General features: G+C 53.3%; 4 protein-coding genes across 4 annotated transcripts; 3 read left to right on the forward strand and 1 right to left on the reverse strand.

Moving 5' to 3' along the window:
* Window positions 1-1,161: 1,161 nt before the first annotated feature.
* CABS01_16713 (uncharacterized protein) lies at window positions 1,162-1,515 on the forward strand (the record flags this gene model as incomplete). The annotated part of the gene is made up of 1 exon (XM_060550043.1): window positions 1,162-1,515. The coding sequence occupies one exon, from the start codon at window positions 1,162-1,164 to the stop codon at window positions 1,513-1,515; it is 354 nt and encodes a 117-aa protein (XP_060404027.1).
* Window positions 1,516-1,939: 424 nt separating this feature from the next.
* Window positions 1,940-7,764, forward strand: CABS01_16714 (uncharacterized protein; the record flags this gene model as incomplete). Its single annotated transcript, XM_060550044.1, has 6 exons — window positions 1,940-1,984; window positions 2,086-3,198; window positions 3,360-3,917; window positions 3,965-5,235; window positions 6,363-7,073; window positions 7,305-7,764. The coding sequence occupies 6 exons, from the start codon at window positions 1,940-1,942 to the stop codon at window positions 7,762-7,764; spliced, it is 4,158 nt and encodes a 1,385-aa protein (XP_060404028.1).
* A 3,926-nt stretch (window positions 7,765-11,690) lies between these two features.
* Window positions 11,691-12,133, reverse strand: CABS01_16715 (thaumatin family protein; the record flags this gene model as incomplete). The annotated part of the gene is made up of 2 exons (XM_060550045.1): window positions 11,691-12,052; window positions 12,112-12,133. 2 exons carry the CDS (start codon window positions 12,131-12,133, stop codon window positions 11,691-11,693), a joined length of 384 nt encoding a protein of 127 aa, XP_060404029.1.
* Window positions 12,134-12,873: 740 nt separating this feature from the next.
* On the forward strand, window positions 12,874-13,192 carry CABS01_16716 (serine/threonine-protein kinase crk1; the record flags this gene model as incomplete). Its single annotated transcript, XM_060550046.1, has 1 exon — window positions 12,874-13,192. A coding segment is annotated over one exon (319 nt), but the record flags the coding sequence as incomplete, so codon positions are not given.

The following is a 13,192-nucleotide window of genomic DNA, read 5'->3' on the forward strand; positions in this document are numbered from 1 at the left end:
GTCCCGCCCGCCCGGGGGACGCCGGAGACGGTTCACGCCCCGCGTCGGGACGGGACGGAGAGGAGCATCAGCGCCAGCCTCGCCGGTTCGTGTCTGCCCCCCCGACCCCAAGGCCTCGCGCGTGCGCTTCACGGAGTACTTGGAGCCGCAACGCTAGGGCCTGATCCCCTATGTTTCGACTTTCGCCATGGCGTACACCAAAAAACCGGCCATCCTATCTTCCTACCACGTGGTACCTTCCCGAGCCTGCTCTGGGTGCACGTGACTCCGTAACGCGAATCCAAGCCCGCCGGATAGTATGCGCGCGGATTTTTCGACCCCTCGAGCCTAATTTCGGCAAAGACGCTCAAAAGTGTACCATTTTGCGGGGGCCCACCCCTGCCTCTGTACATACACAGTACTTTGTAGAGATCCCAAGTTTATCTAGATGATGTGGTCGATGCAGGGGCGTGGGCATAGCTGCCCTGCCAAACTCTACGAAGGCCAATGCGCTGCGTGGACGCGCTATCTTGCCTGTGGTTGGTCTCCATTCAGGGAACGCGTCCATACCCTAGTGTGGAGTACAACAAAGTACTACGTTGCGAGTCAGGCAGGTAGAGCAGGGACAGGTCCAAAAGCACAAGGTACAAGCACTGCGCCACAGGCTCTCTGCGCTTCCACGGATCACGAGCAGCCCCACGATATCAGGCCCGGCACAGTTGAACCTCCCCATCTGGTGTTTTCTAGAGGTGCACGTGCCATGTCCACAGAGACAGTAGCATCACTCTTGTGCACGTCAAGTGCTTGTGACCCCCATTCCCATCACCGCGACTTCCTGTTTCAACTTCAAATTTGCCCCTTAGACGTGACAAAACGTGCGCTCGCTCTTAGGTCGTCTTTTTCTTACATCTTACTAGCTGTGTCTATTACCGATGACAGCAGTGGAAAGTGGTTGTCAAATGTCTTGAGTGGAGATTAATTTTATCACCCACTTTGTTACTTACCTATTCGTTGAGAGGCTAAACTTACCTAATCCACTATAGCACTGCGGAAGCTCCGATCGGCCCGCCCTCGACCCGAGCCCCCTGCTTAGCGCAGTAGATTCGTCTTCGCCAGAACCCCTCACTCACCGTCTACCTTTACCAACGACCATCAAATAGAAGGCACAACGTACGACGAGCGATGACGAAATGCAAATCCCTCAATAACACGATCTCTGCCGTGCCCATCAAGCGCCGCAAACTTGCGCCGACGCGTAGGAAGCCGGTCGACAAAAGCGCCCAGAATCAATACGTCAAGGTCGGCACGCTCCGAGGCGATCCTTCGCAGGTCATATATGGATGCATTAACGCGTCAAAGAAAGTGTGGTATGGAACGGAGGCTAGATCGCTACTTGAAGGTGTAAAGCGTGTCAAGCACAACGACGTCGTGTACCGCTCGATGTTCCAGGGTCTGAGCCGTCGCAAAGTTACATCAAAGGTGCTAGAGAAAGCTGAGCGAGCGAATATGCGACATTTCTCAACCGGCGAGGGATGAGAATCGACGGCATTCTCGGCGATGTAGTCTCAGACGACACACGATGGGATATGGAGACTCACCCGATCATGGGCTCGTGTTTCGCACGGGGTGGCTGCGCCGTCAGTACGACCGTTGCAAGGCCAGATCCTGAGCGGACATAGCCGTGTGGAGGGTTTGGAAGCCGATCTATAAGGTCGACGTCTAGTCAACAGGTGTCCGGGGGCGCCTCTTACGCAACTCCTCCGAAGGGCAGTCACAACCGGGGACAAATCTACGAAAGTTGCTGTAATCTTTCGTAGCTTACACTACATGCAAGCATCCTCACATTATGGGCAAGCTACCATCACACCGTCGTGGCCCCAGAGGCGGCTTCGACTATGATCGGGCGGTTTTCGGTGAAGCATCCCTGAAAGTGCCGTAACCGCCCGCTGCGAGTTATCTCATGGAGTACTATAGGGCCGTGCGAAGGATATCTGCAGTTCGGGAAGTGAGTTCAATGCGGCGAGATTGTCGGTTTCTCCTTGACGGTCGGAAGCAGCATCTTCAGAACGCAACCAGGTGTTTGAAGGCGTTTGAATACCACTGCAGTGGCCAGCACGCACCCAGACGCTAGAACAAGGCACCAACAGCATTGAGGATACCCAGCACGTGAAAAACATCAACAACAGCGAGAACGAGATTTTCGAAGTCGGAGCAAAAATAGCGCCACAACACACTCCGAAAGGTCAATTGGATAGCCGAGAGCTCGTCGTGAAGCCCACAAGCGACGCAGGCACCATGGCAACCCCATGGCCTCAGCAGCAAACATGGCCAACGCACCATAGAGAGCACGCCACCCAACTTAGCAGACACCTTCAGACAGCACTCAAGTCAATCGACACCGCAAACGGACAACCCCTCAACCCGCAAGCTGTGAGGGCCACGCTCATTGCAACCCTCTCTCTGCTCGTCAAAATGCAGAACCTACCCGAACTCGGACACCTCCACCAAGCTTTTGAGAGTCTACGTGCGGAAAACAAGAAAGCCAACGACAACAACATCCGCGAAACGAGAACCATCAGGATTGCCATGCAGCAGAACACGGTCGAACTTAGGGAAAACATCAACACAACGCGCGCAGCCAACGCGGCCGCGATGGAGGCTTGGAACGCTAGCGAGCTGGCAGTCAAGGTCGGGAAGGATATTAAAGCACTGGAGCCGATGAATCAGGGGAACACCGTGCAGTCATATGCTAGCGTAGCCGCCCGAGGAGGACTTGCAGGGAGCATGCATAACCCCTGTAACCAGAGAGCGTCCCAGGCCCAGACTCTGCGTGAAATTATTGTGAACATTAGAGACCCCTTCACCATTGCCAGCATTAGAGCCATGAACCCCCGTAGCCTCAAGGCGCACGTAGACCGCGCCATCGCACAAAGCAGTAACGAGCACATCCGCAAGCTCAAGACCGTGTCCGCCAGTCAACTCAAGAGCGGCGACCTGAGCGTCAAGACAACAACGAAGAAAGACACGGAAGCCCTCCGGCAGTTTGCCGAGGACTGGGAAAACCACATCGGCAACGGAGCAGCCGTGAGAATTCCAACCTACGGGGTGCTAGCGCACGGCATTAGAACCAGCTCCATGAACATGGATCGCTTCACAGAAATCAGAGATGACCTGCTGCAGGATAATAAGGCATTCATCCCCAGAGCGGACATCAAGTACGTAGGCTAGCTGACCCAATCGACCTGCAAAAAGACGGCATCATCAGTGGTTGTGGAGCTCTCAAGGGCAGAAGACGCCAACAAACTCATTGACGAGGGACTCATCTGGCAAGGCAGGTATTCCCATGCGAACGATATGACAGTTAGTGCCGTCTGAGGCAGTGTTTCAAGTGCTGCGCATACGGCCAAATAGGAACCCAGTGCAAGGCAACGACAACATGCGGCTACTGTGCGCAAGAACACGCGACCCGAGATTGCTCCTCGAAGAGCGACACGACGACCCCAAGGAAATGCGCCGCATGGTACGGCGAACACGAGGCATGGCACGGCGGATGCCCCACCCGGATCCGCGAGAAGGCCAAGATCAAGGCCGCCTACGGCCAACGGTCGAGGTACCATCCAGAACAGACGGCCCCGCCGCCGGCCTTAGGACCGGAAACCCGGATCAGGCCGAACCCGAGAATCACACGGCCGCCACTGGAACCAGGACAATCCCAGGAGAATCGTCCGAGCCGGAGCCGGTCCCCAACGAAGAAGATCCAGAAGAGGCCTAACCCGACAGCAACCCAGGAATCGGAGGAGACGATTACCGTAGCTGCAGAGAATACGCGTCCGAGACGCACAATCATCCGATCGCGAAGAGCGCTCGAGGCGCTCGACCCCAACACGCAGATGACAGACACGCAGACGATAAGCAACAGCACAGCGATGGAGATCGTTGTCGACGATAGCGAATGAACGCACAACACACACTCACAATACTACAGTACAACGTAAGAAAATCGAAGGATACCGTCATGGCGGCACTTCTCCGTGACCCGAACATCGATAATTACGACATAGTTGCTATTCAGGAACCGTGGAGGAACCCCTACAGCGCAACGACACACCATCCGGCCAAGGACCGGTTCCACCTGTGCTACCCCTGCAGCGAGGAAAGAGGCCAAGCCAGGGTCTGCTTCTTCATCAACAAGAAGCTCGACCACTCTCGATGGCAATTTAGGGAGGTCAGCAGAGATCTCTGCACTCTGATTATCGCAACAGATGACGATACCGAAACAAGCCTAGTGCTACATAATGTGTACAACCCGTCACCGCGGGAGGAAGATCGACAGCCGGTCCTACAGCAGCTACGAACAACACTGGAAACACACCAGCACGTTGAGCAAAACGTCGTCGGTGACTTCAACCTACACCATGAGCTTTGGGGAGGCAGCGATATCCGAGCGCCGGACCGCGAAGCAACCGAGCTCTTAGACCTCATGGACGACACGAACCTCACGAATCAACTGAGAGCGGGAACCATAACGTACGAAGAAGGAGATCACCGGACAACTATCGACCTCTGTCTCGTAACTGTAGGTCTCGTTGACCGAATGATCAGATGCGAAGTAGATCACAACATTGACCATGACTCCGATCATCTACCCATAGCGACGTCCCTGCACATAGCAGTGACCGAGCTACAACGAGAGGAGAAACGGAAGTGGAAAGCTGTTGATAAGGAAATGTTCGTCGAGACGCTGCGGGGATCGTTGCCGCAGCTACGAAGACCAAGAACGAAGGCAGCGCTCGACGGATACGTAGAGAAAATCATAGACGCCCTTTCAACCGCCACCAGAGCGGCCGTCCCGACCAGCATCATTTCCCCCAAATCTAGGAGAGGCTGGGACGAGCAGTGCGCAGCCATCTTGGCCGAGACGAAACGACTCCGCCGCGACTACAGCGAGCGACAGACAGAGGAGAGCTGGGAGGCGTACAGAGAGGCACGCAACAGAAAAGGCCGCATCGTCAAGAAAGCTCTCCAGCAAGCACATCGCGACGCAGTCAAAACAGCGGCCGAGTCACCCAGATCGCTGTGGAAGATCACCAAATGGGCCCGGAACAGACAGAGCCAGCCGCCAACCGTTACGCCGGAAATCAAGAACCCCAACACGCCCCAGATCGCCACAATGCCTGAAGAGAAAGCAGCGCTCTTCAAGGAGACCTTCTTTCCCCCGCCGCTAGAGGCAAACCTCGAAGACATCGACAAAGCATCGTACAGCAACCAGATTGGCCTGCCGCCAGTATCGGACAGTGAAGTAGAGGACGCCATCCAGGAAGCAGCACCGTTGAAGGCCCCGGGCCCCGACAGCATCACGAACCTGGCACTTCAAGTGGCGAGACCATGGATCACGCCACATCTCGTCCGCATATTCAACCAGAGTCTCCGGTTAGGATATTGCCCACAACACTTCAGAAAGTCCACCACGGTGGTGCTTAGGAAGCCAGGTAAAGACAACTACACAGTGCCCAAAGCATACAGACCGATAGCCCTTCTGAACACGGTGGGCAAGATCATGGATGCCATCAAGCGAGGAGACTGAGCTACCTTGCCGAAACACATGGACTGCTGCCAGATAGCCACATGGGCGGGAGAAGATGTCGGTCGACGGAACACGCACTACATCAAATCGTAGATAAAATATACGAAGCCTGGGGTTCAGGGAAGGGAATGGTAGCAAGCCTACTTCTCCTGGACGTGTCAGGCGCCTTCGATAATGTTTCGCACCGCCGACTCCTGCATAACCTAAGGAAGAGGCGGATCGACGAAGCGACGGTGCGTTGGATTGCCAGTTTCCTGGGATGCCGGGAGACGGAGATCCACGTGGACGGGTTCCAGTCCGAAACTTACAAACTCGACACTGGCATCCCACAAGGCTCGCCTCTTTCGCCAATACTCTACCTCTTGTACAACGCAGATCTCTTGGACAGCTGCAATGACACCGGAGATACGACAGCCACCGGCTTCATCGACGACGTAGCAATCCTAGCCGTGGGAAACAGCACTGAGGAAACCTGCCAGAAGCTCCAAGAAGCGCTTCGGAAAGCCGAGACATGGGCCTCCACTCACGCGTCCGTCTTCGCGCCCGAAAAGTTCCAGCTTACCCACTTCACAAGAGCGAAAACCCGAATCGACAGAGACACAACACTCCACAGCCAGTGGGGAGAAATTAAGCCTAAGGCAACCTGTAAATACCTCGGTCTCATCATGGACTCAGCCCTCAAGTGGAAACAACACATCAACGAGACAGAACGTAAGGTCACGAACACCATCACAGCACTCAGCAGTCTAGGCAGCTCCACGTGGGGCGTGATGACGAGAGAGACGAGAACGATTTATAGGGCAGTCGCAATACCACAGATGATGTACGCATGCTCGCTGTGGTCCAACAGCGGTTGGGGAGAGATGGGCTACACGAAAAGAACATTAAACAGACTGCAGAGGCTCCAAGCCAGAGCAGCCAGGGCAATGTCCAGAGCATACAGAGCAACCTCGTTCCCAACACTAGATGTGGAAATGCACCTCCTGCCAGTCGAACAACAGATATGGAAACACAACATCGACACCATCAGCAGAGTAGGCATGGCCGAAGTCACCGCACGCAGAGGAAAGAAAACGAGCCCAAGACAGACGATAACAAACCGAATACACGATGGACAAGATGTAACCAGCGAACAACACGAACAACACGAACACGAGCACATACCGCCTTTCATCACTCCTCCGTGGTGGCAGGGACCGCGTATCCACATCGCCGGAGGCATGGAGCAGGCCCAAAAAGAACACGAACGTTGTCTGGAAAAGAACACCGACGAAGCCCACATCTATACAGACGGCAGCGGCATCGACGGTCAGATCGGAGCGGCAGCAGTCTGCACAACCACACAGCAAACTAGGAAATCTCACATGGGGGACGACACGACATCCACTGTCTACGCGGGAGAGCTGCAGGGCATCGTCCTGGCCCTCGAGATGGCGCAGGCAGACAAGGAAAACGGAAACCACCGAAGCAAAGTCTTCATACACACCGACAACCAGGCCGCCATCAGATCGTCAGCCAACCCAAAGGGGAAGTCCGGCGCGTACCTTCTCAAGGCCATCGCAGAAAAGACACAAGCCCTCCGAGAACAGGGACTCGAAGTCGAGCTCCGGTGGGTGCCAGCCCACGTCGGCATCCAGGGCAACGAAGCAGCAGACATCGCAGCCAAGGAGGCGACGGGATGGAGGCCAGACAGACAGACAGGTTCCAGGGCAGACAAGCCGAGAGCCCTGTTCAAACTCAGGTCGACAGTCAAGACATGGTCGCATAAACAGTCCCACCACGCGTGGCAAACCAATTGGGAAACCGAGACGCGAGGGAGAACATCGTTCCGTCTCACGCCGAAGCCGACAAAGAAGGTCCTCGGACTCCACGAAGGCCTTAGTAAACGCCAAAGCGCACTCTTGGTCCAGATGCGCACGGAAAAGATCGGGCTACAGGATTTCCTCTTCAACCGAAGAGTACCGGGCATCACCAACGCCAACTGCCCCTGCCGGGAAGGACGACAAACGGTATCGCACATCCTGCTGCGATGCCGCAGGTTTCGGCAACTCCGGCGCCAGGAATTCGGAACCCTCCCAGGACGACACAATCTCCGGGTCATACTGAACAAGCGCAAAGCAGCCGCCAAGGCAATCCGATTCATAGAACAGGCCGAGATCCTTGGGCAACACGGGATCGAGTCGCACAGCAGACTAAGCTGAACATTGGGGGGAGACTGTAGGTACGCTGAACCGTTGTAAGAGGAGAAAGACCTCAATAGAGACTAGACATGCATGTACATTAGCAGAGAACCGCGAACTACACGAGGTGCCAGCCAAGGGTAGTTGAGGTTGGAGAGCCAAGTGGGAGATTTGGAGACAGCTGGTCAGTGTTTTGCATTGGCGAAGTGGGGCTTTGCGGATTAACGTCCGGAGCGCGTCGGCTGTTGGCCAAACCCCGCTATCCGGGCATAGCTGCTGACTAAAGCGGCCAAAACCGAGGGCTCCCAATAGGCTCACGGGTACCCGTGCATGTAAAATTCCACGGGTACCCGTGAATATGACTAAGCACGTTCGCTGCACGGGTCTTGAGCCAATCGGAGCCGCGGCTTGGGTTCCAATTACCCTATAATTTACGATTTAACCACAATGCACTCTTCGGGCAGATTCTCAGCATACAACGCCTCCTGTTCGGCGTTGTCTCTCTCAACTCGTTTCCAGATGTCGCCCATACCTCTCCTGCTATTTCGAAAAGGGTTTTCTCCCTCCTCAGCGATGACAAGCTCATCAACCCGTTCCTCTTCAGCTCTGTCCCAGTCTAGATAAGCCATCATCTCTTCCTTAAGCCAATCTCTTGACCCCTTGCAGGTGGTGCAGCGTTTGTTCATCTGCTTGTAGTCAAGACACCACTCATAACATTTCTTCCCATAACGCAGCGGAAGTCCCATTGCCCTCCGATACTCCTGGTTTGTTTTGACACTTCCGCGAGGCTGGGCGGCATACCAGGCGGTTCTCGCTGCACAGTACCGTCCGTATATTGCCTGAGGTGAATCGTATTTTAGAACCGAGGGCGAACGCGAACGCCGAGACGGTGGTTGCATCTCAGGTGGTGACATCCTGGCATCCACTGCTTCATCTGTAGTCGATTGAGTCAAGGCTGTTATGGACTGTACGGCGTTCGACGGAAGGCTTTCCGTGACTTTCCGTGTAGTGGCACAGACTGCACTCGGTGTTGGGGCTAGGCCTGGAGTAGGAATTGGCTCAGGCAACAAATGTGAATATCGCTGAGGGTACGCCTTTGAGGTCATAATATGGCCAACCGCATGACACCTACTACATGTGCTTGGGGCCCGTGACGCGAGTTCAACGATTTCAAAGCTGCTTGGGTCTCGCCTAGTGCTTGAAACCGGAATTCGGCGGTTCTCCGATTGCAACCTGGGCTCGATGCGCTGGCGAGGCTCTAGTAACAGCTGCGGCGCCCATTCACGCCTCAGGTGCCAATGCGCATGAAAGTGCTCACGTAGCAGAACAAGATTTTGTTCCTGTAAAGCCTTTAATTTGTGTAGACATGGCAAACCGTACACACGAGAGAAGGCCCCCGTACAGACTGAGGAATGGTCTGTGCCATTCTTACTGAGCAGCTTCCGCTGCTCTTCTACTTTCCGGAGGGCTTCATGCGATACCCAGCCAAGTACTGCGCCATATATTGTTCCCGAAAGCTCGACCGGTATTCGTGTCTGTTGCTTGGCTTGATTAGATCTCAGATCCGAGAGCTGATTGAGTAACGCGTGCTTCATCGCTCGCCAAGCCTCGAACAGATCTAACGTGGATCTCTTTAGGTGCGATTTGAGCAGAGCATGGATGCCTTCAACCCGCGAGGTAGCCACGTTGCCAAAGTGCGTGTGCTGATCAACCCAGGCTTTCACTAGCTTCTCCTTGTACGGATGGAGCCAAAAGGACGTAATGTAGCCGACTTCTTCAAGATGGTCCGTAAGATAGCGTTCCTCGAAGTGAGAAACACGCTCCTGAAAGGTCATCTCAGACGGCGAGCTAACAATCAAATGCCAGGACTTGTAGAACTCTCCCCAGTTGTCAGTCGATGACTTTGGCGCTGCAGGGCTACTGGTTGTCTTCGTCTTGACAAGGTCGAACGCAGAATAGCAATGCTAAAGCACCGCCTTGTTCGCATGCCAGAGGCAAAGCAAAGATGCCGAAGATGGAAAGACAGCGGCTACAGCATTGATGCATGCTAAGCAGCGATCTGTGAGGACAACCGCAGGTAGGCTAGCGTTGCACTGGTCATACAAGGACCTGACCCGCTCCAGAGCCCAGGTATAATCATCTTCCGTTTCGCCACTGAGAAATGCGAACGCGATGCAGAAGGAACGTTGGCAAGCATCGACGCCAACTATGTCAAGAAGCGGCATACCGTACTTGTTGGTCTTGTAAGTGCAGTCCAGCAACATTATGTCTGGGTAAGCTTGTAGGAGGGCTAGGGAATCTGGATGGGCGAACAAGACAGCTGTAACGCGGCCATCTGGTGCGAATTGATTCGACTCCAGAAGCCTTCCTCGTCAAGCTGATTGGCAAGTGCGTGGATCGAGGTCTGCCCTCCACGAACATCTCGTTTGATGGCTGCAATATGATTGTAGATATCCTGTTGGGTTGCTACAGAGTTTGTGGTTTGTCGTGTGTATGTCCGGATATCTCTGGGCGCGACGCCAGCATTTGATAGGCCGGCTACTTTCGCAAAATCCTCCTCTGTCAGCTTGCGGTGTGTTGGGTGAGCAGACGGATGTTGGCTTGGGGGGTGATTATGAGAAGAAAACCGTTTGTCGGGCCGGTGGTCGTCTGGTATTACTCAGCATTATCGTGCTTTCGTCATCGCAGCAGAGACGGAGTCATTGCCACAGACGTCCAGGAAATTACTTTCGTAGCGCAGAACGCCGCAGGCCACGACAACCAAATACATCATCCACTACTTCTTCAAGACTTCCTTCTCATCCGATCATGAGGTCGCTGTGCTTCTTCCTTATCCTCGGTCTACATGTACGCCGCGAGTCTGCACTAGCTAATGGTTCTTTGGGATCGAAGGCTGTCAAAATCACGGCGTCATTGGCATGCAGCCGGCGTGTAGTCTGTAAAAGTAGAATATTGGAAGACACCAATATAAAGCACAACCGTGCAATTAAGGCTATAGCCTATGGTGATCTAACTAGCGTGATTAGTCAATTCGATGCGCTCCGGAGAGAAGAGTCCAGATGACTACGGACCATAGCGACGAGAGCCAGGTTGAGACGACACATTCTGGTATCGTATGTGACTTTCGGGTAGGTTCTGTTGACGAAATGAGAACAGATAAGACTGCCCGACCGCTCGCTCGCGTTACTCAAGAGCATGACGATAAGCACGACACCGAGGCTCGACAATTTGCCATTATTCCGAAGCGGTAGGCTGTTCTTGTGTCAATCAATCACCATCCTGCGGGGGACAGACAGACATTCGGAGCTGCCGTCCATTCAGTATAAATGCTTCTCCCCCAAGTTCGGGGTTACCGCCAAGGCAAGCGAAAAGCAGAAAGAAAGCTTACATCATTCCCATTGAGACAAAATCGGAAGTCCACTGACGTTGTTATTTTATTTCATCTGGTCTTTCCTAGTAGTTTAAATGACCATCATACAAACAATCCGAGCCTTTATAGCTGCCACGTCGCTTAAACCGACTATGGCGTTTGCGGCTACGTAGAGCAATAGATTCGATAGTGCTCTATTACGGTCCAGTCAGGTGGGTTGAGGTGCAAGTCTAGGGCGAAAGACAAACAGCCCATCCCCGCATGCGTGTCTCCTATCAGTTCGCACGCACGTGGAGGGAAGTTGCCATCAATGTTGCTGCGAGGCGGCAGGTTAGAAGCTGTCTAACTGCCCTACAGGAGGTTAAACATTATGTAAATTAGTTCGCATATGCGTGCTATTCATGGCAATCAAGTTTATTTTTATTTAATATGACCTTCAAGTCTCGGCATATCTGATAAGCACCAGAGATCACTCGGTACACTTGCCGTTTCCCCTTCTCACACTTTTACTCAGTATTCCTTGCTATGTACCATGACCTACATCGGCAAGCCTGAATTAGAAAAACACTGGGGGATCCTATGAGCAGTGAAAATATATCGTCACATTGCGAAAGCCACACGTGAATGTGGCGTCTTGGTCGTCGTAAGCGTAGCTATATGCGTCCGGACACGTCTCCTTAAACCACGGATTGTTACCCTTACAGGTCGTTGCATCGTATATACCCCTGCAACAATACTCGTCTGTCTCGTGTACGGCACAGTTGGAATAGCAGCCGATGGGTGCGTCACCTGTCCTCGGGTCAGTGATCAGGTTGAGGGGAGGACATACCAGTGACTGATCCTCGGGATTGATGCCGAGGTAGGGCGGGGCTAGGCAAGCGATCGCTTCGCAGTCCTGGTCGTCCGGCACAACGTGAACGCCGCATGTAAAACTGTCGACTAAGTGACGGAGGTGAGATCGGTATTCTGGAACGAGTCAGATGTAGATGCAGACTCACCTAGGCTGATGTCGTAATACATCTTGTCTTTTTGTGCAGTAATTTCAAACAGCGTAGTGCCGGTAGATGAACGACCCCAGCAACTCGGGTGACCACAGTCACCTAAAACACAGTTCGATCCGCCGGCTGCGCAATGCTGCCTCGCCCAGATGCGTCCTGACCATGGGAACGAGCTGAGAGAGATTTCGATCTGCGAGTTAGCTTCCAACGCAAGGCCTTCGGGTAAAGGGTCTTGAGAATAATCGATAACGCTTCCATCATCAGATGACTCTATGATTGAGCCTGAGCCTTCGACTGCAGGCCAAATCGTCTGGTTCGTGGAGTTGTTGACAATGGTTAGAATCAATCGGTGCGCATAGAGAGCTACAGAAAAGAGTAGAAAGGTGGGCATTATCAGTAGTTGTTACATTCTAGGAAAGACAGCGCTTTTGAAAACGTCTGCACGTATTCATTCGAACTTCAGACTGACATATCTGTTGTCAGATGGGCAAATGTTTCGTCAATGTATATCTGAATGAGATGATGGAAACGATGTTTGCTATCGTTCTTGACAAATAACCATCAGGTGGGAGGCTGAAGTGTTATGGAATGCTTGACTTAGCAACATTGAGACTGGAAAGACTTGAGACACTTTGCAGTCTGTACATGAATGTAAATAAATAAATAGTATATATGTATATACGGGAACAGTCACACACCTCTATCTTCGTTTCTGTGTCTATATGCAAAGAGCTCTCTATGAGAATCACAACGTCAACTCCTATGGGAGAGCAACTGGGCTCGGGATCATTCGGTACTGTATACAAGCTCAGGGGCCTTCCTATCGCCCGCAAACACATACTACTCACTGAAACTTGTAACGGCTTACCACCTGAGGCTATACGAGAAATCGCTTGTCTGCAGCGATTGAAGAAATATGACTCGCGCGCTAGAATCAATTGCATTGATATTCTCGGCATCCAGATATCGAGAACGGCCATAATGATTGACATGGAGCTCATGACTGGCGGAACTCTTGGCGACCTTTTGGACAGCTCGCAGCTACAGCCCGCGCTTCTCCTGTCCTACTCTACACAGATGA

Source organism: Colletotrichum abscissum, assembly GCF_030869225.1.
Source record: "Colletotrichum abscissum strain IMI 504890 chromosome Unknown Scaffold_135.1, whole genome shotgun sequence".
NCBI lineage: Eukaryota > Fungi > Ascomycota > Sordariomycetes > Glomerellales > Glomerellaceae > Colletotrichum > Colletotrichum abscissum.